This window comes from Taudactylus pleione, unplaced genomic scaffold, assembly GCF_031769625.1.
Source record: "Taudactylus pleione unplaced genomic scaffold, aTauple2 ptg000329l, whole genome shotgun sequence".
Taxonomy (NCBI): domain Eukaryota; kingdom Metazoa; phylum Chordata; class Amphibia; order Anura; family Myobatrachidae; genus Taudactylus; species Taudactylus pleione.
This window is the reverse complement of record NW_028284730.1, coordinates 6,854,534-6,869,796: the sequence shown is the minus strand read 5'-3', so window position 1 is coordinate 6,869,796 and position 15,263 is coordinate 6,854,534. Positions and strand designations below refer to the sequence as shown.

The 15,263-nt window shown below is 41.7% G+C and overlaps 1 protein-coding gene across 1 annotated transcript in view; it reads left to right on the top strand.

The window, feature by feature from the left end:
- LOC148509305 (zinc metalloproteinase-disintegrin-like VLAIP-B) overlaps positions 1-15,263 on the top strand; it is a 76,126-nt gene that overhangs the window by 11,341 nt on the left and 49,522 nt on the right. The window contains exons 3-4 of the mRNA XM_088443228.1: positions 8,657-8,733; positions 11,160-11,238. Of these exons, the coding sequence (XP_088299354.1) occupies positions 8,657-8,733; positions 11,160-11,238 (156 nt within the window). The remainder of the gene's footprint in view (positions 1-8,656; positions 8,734-11,159; positions 11,239-15,263) is intronic.

The following is a 15,263-nucleotide window of genomic DNA, read 5'->3' as shown; positions in this document are numbered from 1 at the left end:
GGAGGCTGGTCTCCCTGGAAGAGCTGATAATTCATTTTGATGAACATCATCTTCTCCACATTCTGTGGAAGCAACCTCCTACGCCTTTCGCTGACAAGGTTCCCGGCTGCACTAAACACTCTTTCGGAGTACACACTGGAGGGGGGGCAACTCAGGTAAAATAGAGCCAGTTTGTACAGGGGCCTCCAAATTGCCTCTTTTTCCTGCCAGTACAGGTATGGACTGTCTGACATGCCTACTTGGATGCTGTCACCGATGTAATCCTCCACCATTCTGTCAATGGTGACAGTATCATATGCAGTGACAGTAGACATGTCAGAAATTGTTGCCAGGTCCTTCAGTCCGGACCAGATGTCCAAACTTGGTCCTGCCTGCCCTGCATCACCGCCAGCGGGTTGCTTAGGATACCTAAGTTTTTTCCTGGCAGCCCCAGTTGCGGGAGAAAATGAAGAAGGAGCCGTTGACGTGTCACGTTCCGCTTCAGCTGACAGTGTGTTCACCAGCAGGTCTTTGCACCTCTGCAGGCTTGTGTCGGCCGGAAAGAGAGACACCACATAGGCTTTAAACCTAGGATCGAGCACGGTGGCCAAAATGTAGTGGTCTGATTTCAACAGATTGACCACCCTGGAATCCTGGCAAAGCGAATGAAGGGCTTCATCCACAAGTCCCACATGCCGAGCGGAATCGCTCCGTCTTAGCTCCTCCTTCACTTTCTCCAGCTGCTTCTGCAAAATCCTGATGAGGGGAATGACCTGACTCAAGCTGGCAGTGTCTGAACTGACTTCACGTGTGGCAAGTTCGAAGGGCTGAAGAACCTTGCACAACACGGAAATCATTCTCCACTGCGCTTGAGTCAGGTGCATACCCCCTCCTTTGCCTATGTCATAGGTGGATGTATAGGCTTGTATGGCCTTTTGCTGCTCCTCCATCCTCTGAAGCATATAGAGGGTTGAGTTCCACCGCGTCACAACCTCTTGCTTCAGGTGATGGCGGGGCAGGTTCAAGAGTGTTTGCTGGCGCTCCAGTCTTCGGCACGCAGTCGCTGAATGGCGAAAGTGGCCAGAAATTTTTCGGGCCACCCAAAGCGTCTCCTGCACGCCCCTGTCGCTTTTCAGAAAATTCTGCACCACCAAGTTTATTGTGTGAGCAAAACATGGGACGTGCTGGAATTTGCCCAGATGTAATGCCCGCACAATATTGGTGGCGTTGTCAGATATCACAAATCCCCAGGAGAGTCTAAGTGGGGTAAGCCACTGGGCGATGATTTCCCTCAGTTTCTCTAAGAGGTTGTCGGCGGTGTGCCTCTTACTGAAACCGGTGATACACAGCGTAGCCTGCCTTGTAACGAGCTGGCGTTTCTGAGATGCTGCTACTGGTGACGCTGCTGCTGTTGCTGCGTAAGGTGATACATCTACCCAGTGGGCTGTCACAGTCATATAGTCCTTAGTCTGCCCTGTTCCACTTGTCCACATGTCCGTGGTTAAGTGGACATTGTGTACAACGGCATTTTTCAGGACACTGAGGACACTTTTTCTGACGTTTCTGTACAGTCTCGGTATCGCCTGCCTAGTGAAGTGGAATCTAGACGGGATTTGGAACCGGGGACACACTACCTCCATCAATTGTCTAAATCCCACTGCACTAATGGCGGATACCGGACGCACGTCTAACACCAACATAGCAGTCAAGGCCTCAGTTATACGTTTTGCTTCAGGATGACTGCTGTCGTACTTCATCCTCCTCGCTAAGGACTGTTGGAGGGTCAATTGTTTAGTAAAAGTAGTGGTGTTCCTACTTCCTCTCTGGGATGATGAACGACTCCCAGCAGCAGCAGCAACAGCAGCAGCGGCAGCAGTAGGCGTAGCAATGCAGGATCCTCCGGAGGAATCCCGGATAGGAGAGTCAGTCATGCCAGTGATATGGCCTGCAGGACTACTTCCGATCCTGACTAAGGAGGAAATTGACGAGGAGGGAGTTGACGGTGTGGTTTGCAGGCGCTTGGATACAACAGGACAACGGGATTTAGGTGTCCCTGGACTGCTTACGGTCTGAGCCAAAGTTTCTGAACTTGACAGTAACTTTTTATGAACGCGCTGCAGGTGCCGTATAAGGGAGGATGTTCCTAGGTGGTTGACGTCCCTACCCCTACTTATTTCACCTTTACATATGGTACATATGGCAAGACAGTTGTTGTCCGGATTTGGATAGAAATATTGCCAGACCAAAGAGGTGGAATGTTTGGTCTTCTGCCCAGGCATGACCGTGATGGGCTTTTTCATCCCACGGACAACAACTGTCTCCCCCGGAGCCTGATTTAAACAAACCACATCACCATCAGAATCCTCCTCGCCAACTTCCTCCTCAGCGCCAGCTACACCAGTATCCTCATCCTGTTGTACTTCAACAGTGACATCTTCAATTTGCATATCAGCAAGTGGACTGTGGGTGCTCCTTTCAGCACTTGCAGGGGGCGTGCAAATGGTGGAAAGAGCCACCTCTTCCCGTCCAGTGCTGGGAAGGTCAGGCATCGCAACCACCACCACACTTGGACTCTCCTTGGGGATTTGTGATATCTTCTTAGAAAGCACAGTTCTTCGCTGTGCTTTTGCCAGCTTAACTCTTTTGATTTTTTTAGTGGGAGGAGTGCTTCCATCGTCATGTGAAGCTGAACCACTAGTCATGAACATACTAGGGATCGACCTTAGCCGTTCCTTGCCACTCCGTGTCGTAAATGGCATATTGGCAAGTTTACGTTTCTCTTCAGCTGATTTAAATGTCTTTTTCAAGGTCATTTTCCTGAACTTTGCCATTTGGGATTGTATGTGCCCTCTACTATGACATTGGGCATCGGCCTTGGCAGACGACGTTGATGGCATGTTATCGTCTATGTCATGACTAGTGGCAGCAGCTTCAGCACTAGGAGGAAGTGGTTCTTGATCTTTCTCTATTTTATTTTTATCGGAGAAAGTTTGGTCCTCCATTTATGTTATATCGATTTGATATATACGTGCGGCTAAACACAGAAAATAATTTTTTTTTTGGTTTGGACTGGAGTGTACTTTGTGGGTTACAGCACCCTTTAACGGTCAAGCCAGCCGGCCCTTTACTTATGACACAGGCGCACTCTTGGCACTACTTTGTTGATGCACGTGCGGCTACTGCGCACACAATTCACAAACACAGAAAATAATTTTTTTTTGGTTTGGACTGGAGTGTACTTTGGGGGTTACAGCACCCTTTAACGGTCAAGCCAGCCGGCCCTTTACTTATGACACAGGCGCACGCTTGGCACTACTTTGTTGATGCACGTGCGGCTACTGCGCACACAATTCACAAACACAGAAAATAATTTTTTTTTGGTTTGGACTGGAGTGTACTTTCGGGGGTTACAGCACCCTTTAACGGTCAAGCCAGCCGGCCCTTTACTTATGACACAGGCGCATGCTTGGCACTACTTTGTTGATGCACGTGCGGCTACTGCGCACACAATTCACAAACACAGAAAATAATTTTTTTTTTGGTTTGGACTGGAGTGTACTTTCGGGGGTTACAGCACCCTTTAACGGTCAAGCCAGCCGGCCCTTTACTTATGACACAGGCGCACGCTTGGCACTACTTTGTTGATGCACGTGCGGCTACTGCGCACACAATTCACAAACACAGAAAATATTTTTTTTTTGGTTTGGACTGGAGTGTACTTTCGGGGGTTACAGCACCCTTTAACGGTCAAGCCAGCCGGCCCTTTACTTATGACACAGGCGCACGCTTGGCACTACTTTGTTGATGCACGTGCGGCTACTGCGCACACAATTCACAAACACAGAAAATAATTTTTTTTTGGTTTGGACTGGAGTGTACTTTCGGGGGTTACAGCACCCTTTAACGGTCAAGCCAGCCGGCCCTTTACTTATGACACAGGCGCACGCTTGGCACTACTTTGTTGATGCACGTGCGGCTACTGCGCACACAATTCACAAACACAGAAAATAATTTTTTTTTGGTTTGGACTGGAGTGTACTTTCGGGGGTTACAGCACCCTTTAACGGTCAAGCCAGCCGGCCCTTTACTTATGACACAGGCGCACTCTTGGCACTACTTTGTTGATGCACGTGCGGCTACTGCGCACACAATTCACAAACACAGAAAATAATTTTTTTTTAGGTTTGGACTGGAGTGTACTTTCGGGGGTTACAGCACCCTTAACGGTCAAGCCAGCCGGCCCTTTACTTATGACACAGGCGCACGCTTGGCACTACTTTGTTGATGCACGTGCGGCTACTGCGCACACAATTCACAAACACAGAAAATAATTTTTTTTTGGTTTGGACTGGAGTGTACTTTCGGAGGTTACAGCACCCTTTAACGGTCAAGCCAGCCGGCCCTTTACTTATGACACAGGCGCACGCTTGGCACTACTTTGTTGATGCACGTGCGGCTACTGCGCACACAATTCACAAACACAGAAAATAATTTTTTTTTGGTTTGGACTGGAGTGTACTTTCGGGGGTTACAGCACCCTTAACGGTCAAGCCAGCCGGCCCTTTACTTATGACACAGGCGCACGCTTGGCACTACTTTGTTGATGCACGTGCGGCTACTGCGCACACAATTCACAAACACAGAAAATAATTTTTTTTTGGTTTGGACTGGAGTGTACTTTCGGGGGTTACAGCACCCTTTAACGGTCAAGCCAGCCGGCCCTTTACTTATGACACAGGCGCACGCTTGGCACTACTTTGTTGATGCACGTGCGGCTACTGCGCACACAATTCACAAACACAGAAAATAATTTTTTTTTAGGTTTGGACTGGAGTGTACTTTCGGGGGTTACAGCACCCTTAACGGTCAAGCCAGCCGGCCCTTTACTTATGACACAGGCGCACGCTTGGCACTACTTTGTTGATGCACGTGCGGCTACTGCGCACACAATTCACAAACACAGAAAATAATTTTTTTTTTGGTTTGGACTGGAGTGTACTTTCGGGGGTTACAGCACCCTTTAACGGTCAAGCCAGCCGGCCCTTTACTTATGACACAGGCGCACGCTTGGCACTACTTTGTTGATGCACGTGCGGCTACTGCGCACACAATTCACAAACACAGAAAATAATTTTTTTTTGGTTTGGACTGGAGTGTACTTTCGGGGGTTACAGCACCCTTTAACGGTCAAGCCAGCCGGCCCTTTACTTATGACACAGGCGCACGCTTGGCACTACTTTGTTGATGCACGTGCGGCTACTGCGCACACAATTCACAAACACAGAAAATATTTTTTTTTTGGTTTGGACTGGAGTGTACTTTCGGGGGTTACAGCACCCTTTAACGGTCAAGCCAGCCGGCCCTTTACTTATGACACAGGCGCACGCTTGGCACTACTTTGTTGATGCACGTGCGGCTACTGCGCACACAATTCACAAACACAGAAAATATATTATTTTTTTAGCACTTGGGGGGAGCACCCCTGATGGACAGAGCACCCCCTGGACAACACTACAGCACCCCTTTAGGACTGGGACACTGCACAGGACTTTGGAGTGGACACAGCCCCTATGGAGAACTGACTGCACAACACAGTCCAGCCAGCCCCTATGGACTTTGAAGTAGTGGACACAGCCCCTATTAACAACAGCAGCACAGCACAACACAGCCAGCCCCTATGGACTTTGAAGTAGTGGACAACAGCAGCACTACACTACACTACACTACACAGCACTAACTCCCACCCTCCCTCTTCACTGTCCACAGCCGAGTGAGAAAATGGCGCCGACGCGGGTACCTTATATAGGATCCAAAACCCGCGAGACTCGGAAGGCGGGATGATGACGTTTTGCCTCGATGTCAGATCCGAGTCAGGCGGGAAAAGTCGAGCCTGACTCGGATCGGACTCGGATCGGGGGGGCTCGGGGGGGTTCGGATTTCAGAAATCCGAACCCGCTCACCCCTAATAGATATATATATATATATATGTATAATAACAACTACAAAATTAACACTGGTAATATATAGTATCTTTTTTATGCATGGGATTCCGATGAATAATCTTAATAATTACTATAAGACACCAAAGATTGTAAGTCAGCTCAAAATATTGTAAAATAATGCAATTAATTGTTTCTAGTCAGAATTTGCAAGAAAATTGTCTCAGGTCTATTATTTGTATCAACTCAGAATACTCTGCGAATAGTCTGAATCAAAATTATATTCAAGTGTTACACAATAAAAATGTGTACATATAAAAACTGATGAGAAGTTGATATCATACAATTAAATTGTGTACATATAAAAATGAGAAGTTGGTACATAAATCACTTGCATATGTGGCACAAAAATAGACTTATGAGTGAATAATTGTAAAGAAATAAGAAAAGTCAAAACACTGCTAAGTGTCACCCCCTTCTGCTTTTGCATGGAAATAGTGCAAGCCGTGCAATGAGAGAGTGAGGAGACTGGTGTCTATAGAAACAACAGCAATGGTAAGGTCTGTTAGGGCTCTGCCCGGTGTTAGAGCTTGTTACCATAAAGGCATTGCAGGGTTAAATGCGCCCAGGAGCAATCAGACCACTACCAGGAGAGATAGAGAAATATCTATTAGACCATGCACAAAGTGTTTAAATACAAATAATTAGTCCAATACTATGCTGCTGTGCTCTCTTCCTGTCAGCAATGCACAAATCTATTAATCAAAAGCACAGTAGCGTCTGCTTAGAATCGCACAGCAGCGACACATGATGCGCGTTTCACCCAAGAGGCTTGTTCACACAAAGATTGCCCAGTTTCTGTTACTGGGCAATCTCTTTGTGTGAACAAGCCTCTTGGGCGAAACGCGCGTCATCACCTACCACCTGAGTACCTGTCAGCTGATTACGGTCACATGACCGCAACTGCATGTTTGTCTGCAGAGTCGGTTTTCCCTAAGTCAGACTGGAAGCCTTATCTGAGAGCTGGAGACTTACAGCCCTGACTATAGCGCTTGTCAGCTGAGTATCAATGTATTATCACTATTTTGCGATTCACTATGGGCATTCCTCTATATCTGACTTGGGAGATGTGCATTTAACCGCTGGGTGTACTGCATAGAGACATGTGATCGCCGCTGTGTGATTCTAAGCAGACGCTACTGTGCTTTTGATTAATAGATTTGTGCATTGCTGACAGAAAGAGAGCACAGCAGCATAGTATTTAAACACTATGTGCATGGTCTAATTTAGATATTTCTAATAGATATTTCTCTATCTCTCCTGGTAGTGGTCTGATTGCTCCTGGGCGCATTTAACCCTGCAATGCCTTTATGGTAACAAGGTCTATCTAACACCTGGCAGAGCCCTAACAGACCTTACCATTGCTGTTGTTTCTATAGACACCAGTCTCCTCACTCTCTCATTGCACGGCTTGCACTATTTCCATGCAAAAGCAGAAGGGGGTGACACTTAGCAGTGTTTTGACTTTTCTTATTTCTTTACATTTATTCACTCATAAGTCTATTTTTGTGCCACATATGCAAGTGATTTATGTACCAACTTCTCATTTTTATATGTACACAATTTAATTGTATGATATCAAATTCTCATCAATTTTTATATGTACACATTTTTATTGTGTGACACTTGAATATAATTTTGATTCAGACTATTCACAGAGTATTCTGAGTTGATACAAATAATAGACCTGAGACAATTTTCTTGCAAATTCTGACTAGAAACAATTAATTGCATTATTTTACAATATTTTGAGCTGACTTACAATCTTTGGTGTCTTATAGTAATTATTAAGATTATTCATCGGAATCCCATGCATAAAAAAGATACTATATATTACCAGTGTTAATTTTGTAGTTGTTATTATACATATATATATATATATATCTATACGATAAAATATCTATATGTGAGTCTCTTTTCTTTTCTTTCTCCATATATGGGATAGAGAGATAGCTCATATTACTTTCACCTAATCTTTCCTGCTATAAATCAAGTTTTTCTCTGTAAAGCAGGGCTTTGCTATTAAAACTAGTGGTTTTTCAATCCCAAAAAATATATTTTTTATATATTTGTAGTGGACACCTTACCATATTTTTCTGGGTGTCTGGCACACTATTATTTTAATAAGTATTATTAAAAGTTTATGTTTTAAATTAACAAATTATTCAATTTCTCTACTATTATAATTCATTAACTAAGAGTGCCCCACACAATAGTCTCTTTGGCCTGCCTGTGCAGGAATTTTTTTCAATAAGATGGTATGTAGTCATAATGTCTTACAATAACAACATTCATAATGTCACAATGTCAACTGTTATGGTGTTAACATTGTTGAAATGTCACCATTGAACATGTCGGCATCTGCAGAATGCCCTAACCCTCTACTGCCGGTCTGTGTATCAACATTCTGCACAGACCGGCAGTAGAGGGTTAGGGTTAACATATTAAAAAAATTAGAAAAATCTTTTTGGATAATTTGAAATCCACGTTCTTCACCTAATTCACTAATTTAAAAAAATGTCAATTTTTGAGTGGTTTTTAGAAAACAAATTTGTCAGTTAAGAGGTTAAGGATCGGTCACTCGCACCTTGAATCCCACATAAATGATCCCTCTTGTCCTATACTTCCAATTTATTTTTTACCACTTTATTATGTGCTTGTGTCTCCTCTCACCCCAGGGGAGTCATCCAGACCTGGTGCAGTATGGCTTAGAACTCAACGGTAAACATTTGGTCCTTCACCTGGAAAAGACTGAGTGAGTGTCCTCTGCGCCTCCCTGTCCAGTTACATACACTTACCGGGGGCATATAATGAGTCAACCAAGGGCAATAAAGGGAGTTCATTTAAAAATGTTTCCTAATCCAGAAACCAAACTGAATTGAAATTAATATATATTTAATAGCGCCCAACACATGTTTTTGATAGATTTCTTATAGCGGATAGGAAGTGCGCCATAGGAAGTGCGCCATAGGAAGTGCGCCGTTGTAAGAAAACCCTGACTCTTATCTATACTGAGAGAATCAGGTGAAGAGAAAATAAGCACAAACAGCAGATTAATCTGATTTTAAGAGGATAATTCGATTAGTGGTAAGTCACATTGCGACTAGAAACATCGCTAGTGTTTCCTCACACCCCATAGAGCTGCGCATGAATATTAGCTACAGTAATTGGCAGAAATGTGCAGCCAAACATGGCCTGGAGACAAATCGCTGCATAACTTACTATGATGTACTTGCTCTCAGTGAATGTAGAATAACCTGCTCAGAAAACACATAAAAAGAATTAAAATTACATTTCTAAAGTTAATTGTTCATATATATATATATATATATATATATATATATATACACACATACACAAATACACAGCGGGTAAAATAAGTATTGAACACATCAACATTTTTCTCAGTAAATATATTTGTAATGGGGCTTTTGTAATGAAATTTTCACCAAATGTCAGCTACAACCCATGCAATCCACACATGCAAAGAAATCATACCACAGATGTCCATAAATTAAGTTATGTTAACACATGAAGAAAGGGAGGTGCACAAGGCATGGAAAGCCAAGACACCAGCTGAAATCTCTCAGTAATTAGAAAGCAATCCTGCCCCTTGTCAGTGCAAATTAATATAAGCTGGTTCAGTCCCAACTGATGTCCTATAAAAAGGTGTCTCATTACCAAGGTGTCACACAAGAAACATCTCATGATGGGTAAAAGACAAGAGCTCTCTCAAGACCTTCGCAACCTTATTGTTGCAAAACATACTGATGGCATTGGTTACAGAAGGATTTCTAAACATCTCAATGTTCCAGTGAGCACTGTTGGGGCCATAATCTGGAGGTGGAAAGAACATAATTTCACCATAAACCGGCCCTGACGAGGTGCTCCTCACAAGATTCCTGACAGAGGAGTGAAAATAATAATTAGAATAATTGTCCAAGAGCCATGGACCACTTGTGGAGAGCTTCAGAAAGACCTGGAATTAGCAGGTACAATTGTTTCAAAGAAAATAATAAGTAATGCACTCAAGTTCATGGCCCGTTTGCACGCTCACCACGCAAGACTCCATTGCTGAAGAAAAAGCATGTTGAAGCTCGTTTAAAGTTTGCTGCACAACATTTGGACAAGCTTGTGAAATACTGGGAGAATATTGTCTGGTCAAATGAGACCAAAATGTAACTCTTTGGATGCCATAATATGTTTGGAGAAGAAATGGCACTGCACATCACCCCAAAAACACCACACCAACAGTGAAGTTTGGAGGTGGGAACATCATGGTGTGGGGCTGTTTTTCACCATATGGTACTGGCATACTTCATATTATTGAAGGAAGACTGAATGGAAAAATGTACCAAGACATACCTGATAAAAATCTGCTGTCATCTACCATGATGAAATGAGGGTGGACATTTCAGCAAGACAATGATCACAAACACACAGCCAAGGACACTCTCAATTGGTTTCAGAGAAAGAAAATAAAACTGCTAGAATGGACTAGCCAATCACCTAAATTGAAAATCTATGGAAAGAACTAAAGATCAGAGTTCATAGAAGAGGCCCACACAACCTTCAAGATTTGAAGACTGTTTGTGTGGAAGCATGGGCCAAAATCACACCTGAGCAATGCATGCGACTAGTTTTTCCATACAGGAGGTGTCTTGAAGCTGTCATTCCCAACAAAGGATTTTGTACGAAGTATTAAATAAATTTCAGTAAGCGTGTTCAATACTTCTTCCCTGTGTCATTTCACATTATTACACATAATTAACTTAATTAGTGGACATCTATGGTTTGATTTCTTTGCATGTGTGGATTGCATGGGTTGTTGCTCACATTGGGTGAATTTCATTACAATAGCCCCATTACAAATATATTTACTGAGAAAAATGTAGATGTGATAGAGATAGAGATATATATAGAGAGATAGAGATATATATATATATGAGAGCGGATAGCCAATAAGATAAATCCGAACGAATCTGAACTTGCGCTAATGTGGCGAAAAGATCCAAGTAAAACTGAACCCGCACATCTCTAATTAAAATGAGTGTGCCCGCATTGCTGAAAGAGGCACCACTTAAAGTTGCCCATTTGGTAGTTAGGAGGACAGATTTATACTACTCAAACAGAACGATTATTGTGAAGTTTATTTTTATATGTTTCTTGTTCTAACCATAGAGACCTAATATCTGAGAATTACACAGAGACATATTACCTAGAAGATGGCACGCCAGTAACAAGCAGCCCCAATGAGCAGGTACTGTATGTGTCTTTGGTGATTTCTGTGTATGTTTTTTCCAAAATCAATTAGCCGCGATAATGTGAAAACTTAATGTATGTTAATTTTTCTCACACTTCGGGACTTTTTATGTGTTTTACCTATGCGTGCTCCAGTTTTTCGCCCAGACTGATTCCAAAAGCCGAGATGCGACATTCTCCCGAAAACTGTCCGTGGTGTAACCGGCAAAAAGTAGAGCAGAAAATGGGGAAATCAGTCTGTACCCCAAAAAAAAGGCAAAATGAGATAGGAAAACTTTAAAAAAGTGTATTAGTGGCCCGAATAAAAGTATTTGGGCTTCTTAAATTGTGCTAAATGGCTGTTATATACATTTTGCTATTACAGTAGAAAAATGATAGAAAGCTATTTATGAGGGGTAAAATAAATGCTGCAGCTAAATTAGGGGTATATTAAAATGGGTGCAAGTATATTTTTGTGTCATTTTAGGACACTTAAAAAATGTTAAAAATACACCTGGTGCAGCCACCTGCAATGTTCAAAAAACATGTCCATCCAAACAGCCCCCCAAATACCTGACCCGCTACTTTAGGCCCATTTTCCATAATTTTTTTTTTTACCCCAAAAATGACATGTCATTATTGGCCAAATTACGCAAATTAAATCTTTTAGTCCCTATTTGGTCATTAAGGGTAGTGATGTGCGGTGAGGTGAGGCAGAGCCATACTCCAGAGTTTTGACTATAAAAATTATATGAAAAATGTAAAGAAAATATTTTAAATATCTTTGTATTATTGTAATCATTTTTATAGTCCAAACTCTGGAGTAAAAAGTATATGGCAGGTGAGGCACTGCCTCCTCTGTCTACCATTTCTTCACATCCCTGATCAAAACTTAACAAATTTCCAGCACTATATACTGCTGCACCTTTGTACAATGCCCACATGAACCCTCAGGTTCATATATGTATGTGTAAATCTGGCCCTGATACTAGCATGGCCTCCTCAGCCATTTGCTTCACCACACGTCACTGATTAAGGGGGGTATCCAAGAGGTTCTGCACCAAGTACAGACATTTTTACCTAGGGATTTGCACAACTTATCACCTGCTCTGGTGGTGGAGAAAACTTTTGCCGCTTTTGGCTATGAAGAATTTGCAGATGCAAAAACTGATGCCAATAGGATTGCCCGATAAGTATAAATTCACATGATAAGCTGTTTTCGCCGAATAGCGGCTAATTTCAGTTAGTTGAATTTGAGCCATAGTCTTTGCAATCCTTTTGACACCATTATGAAGCCCATACTTTCAGGTACAACACAAACTAGATAAAAGTTGAAACAAAGAAAATCTAGGTGCAATAGAATGTCAAGTCGTCCACAATGTATACAGTTAAACCTAAAGCAACCACCCACAAAATAGCTCTAACCAACTATTAAGGTAAACAGTACAGAATAAGTGAACTCAATTTCAATCACTTAAGGGTGCACTTAGTAAAATCATATATCATACATTTATTAAAAAGAAAAAACAAAGCATAACATTAGACATAAAACGGATACAAAAATTATTGCAATCCACATATAATGAAGCATAAATCTTTCAAAAAACTACCCAGTCACTGGTAATAAAAATTATACTTCCACTGGTTTGATTGTGTCCACTTTTAAATTCAAACAGTATAAGAGTTGCAGTTAATTAGTGGTCTTAGCCGCATTAGGCCATGAATAAGACTTGATGAAATTGCTATAAATCTTTTGTGGAGATTTGTAGCAAATTTACATATGGCTTATAGCGGCAATACACTTTAAACGTGTTCTTATAAACAATTGTAGCAATGGTACGTAAAGCCTGTAGCAGCAATAGGGTTAGATTTTGATACAATGTCTCTGTGATCCAAATGCAGCTATGGCAAAAAAGCTTGTTTGTGAGTATCTTATAACAGCAGGATCGAGGTGTGGCAAGATAGGCTAATACAGCACGCCAGTTTTTATATGGAGATCATAATCTCGGTATAATTACCCAGCTCACAATTCCCACGCGAAACCTGGGGGGTAAGACTGGTCCGGTAACAGCCGTCCGCTGTGTAGCGTCTCCTAACCAGGCAAAAATCAGCAATCTGGCTGCTGGTCCAGCTGCAGATATGAATCACACGAGCCACAAAGGATAGTGCCACACACCTTGTAGTCCGCTGTGCTGTGATATTCAAAGCAGGAACACAATCCTGAACCAGCAATTAGAGTTGTAAATATGTATCCAATGTATCATTAAAATGCACATATAATAATCATATAATAGTTAAAACTTTGTGGACAACTTGAATGCAATTATGACAAGGAATATGTCATTAGAAAACAAAAAATAAATAAATACATGGGTTTATTTAACATTAGAAAAGGCATCGCTCACAGATTACTAGGAGATAACAACTACATCTAAATCTCTCATTGGAATCCTGGATCCTCAATGGCTCAATGGAACAAAGAGCTGTACACAGATCCCAGAGATCTGGGTTCAACTCCCAACATAACCAGCAATGTACAATTTTCTTATAACACCAAACATAACATAAAAGTAGTAGAATAGTAAACACCATATTCAAAAGAAATAGATTTGTCTAGAGCTCTTAGTTGGAACAATAGTTGCATTATATATAGATAGATCATTTAAAGAAAATGTTCTTGAAATATACTCACAGACTATAGGCTTCATTAGCTCAACAAGATACGAGACCACACACAGTACACATAGACCCGGGTTCAATACCCGGTACTAACCAGATACACACAACTATTATTATGTCATTTTAATCTAAGAAATGATATTCAACTATAGCAATTTATTAACAATTTATTAACAAGGTAAACCAATAAAGATAGAATAGAGAACACTTTAACCTAGATGTTATTAAGCTCAATATTCTCATTGAGCCCCCCTGGTGTCAAAGTGCCCATAGCAAATATCCAATAAGCCTCTCTCCACGCTAATTTAACAAAATGATCCCCTCCCCTAGTAGTAGGTGGTTAATATTCTATCCCTTGTAATGAGAGGACATTAGGATCTCCCTTGTGTTTCATTGTAACATGACGAGAGATACTGTGTGACATGTTGGTCTTTAATACATTCCTCATGTGTTCTCAGAATCTTATATTTAGGGTTCTGATGGTACGTCCAATATATTGTTTTCCACATATACAAGTAACAAGATAAACTGCATACGTGGTTTGACAACTAATATAATATTCAGTAGAATGTTTTACATTGAACACTGAGGAACAAAAATTTGTACTCAAATGGTTGATAAACTTAGACATAATACATGCAAGTTTTCCTTATTTAAAGCAACCATTAGGTCTAGTTTGTAACCAGTTATTAATTCCTCTTTCCACGCCCTCTTTTGATCTCACAAAGAGGCTAGGAGAAAGATGATCCTTAAGATTCCTAGTTTACCTAAAAATCACTAACGGCTCATTTTCTAGGTGTGGTGCTAATAACCTATCCGTTTTAAGTATTGGATAATTATTTCTCAAAATCTTCCTAACCTGATCTGCACAAACATTAAAATTGGAGAGAAAAGACAAATTAAACTCATATTGAGAAACCACACCATCTCTGTGTTTCTTATCAGTACATATATCTTTAGATAGTAACTGTGCTCTATCTATAGCATCTACCTCAAAAAGAGCCTTCTGTAAAAGACCTATAGGATAGCCTTGATCTAAAAAGGCAGCCATAAGTGTCCTAGCTTGTTCATGAAAATCTTCAATATTAGTACAATTACATTTAATCCTGAAATATTGACCTTTTGGAATATTACTTTTCCATTTCATATGATGGCAACTAAAATAGGTCAAATAATTATTACACTCCACTTCCTTCCGGAACGTTTTTGTGTGGACTGATTGGTTCCTGATCGAGAGGGCAATGTCCAAAAAGTTAATATGAGTGGAGTGAATAGTGGGCCTGATTCAGACCCGCTCGCAAGCGGGTCAATGGGGCCCAGTGCGCATGTGCAGCAAGCACACTGCACGTGCGCGAGCCCCAGAGC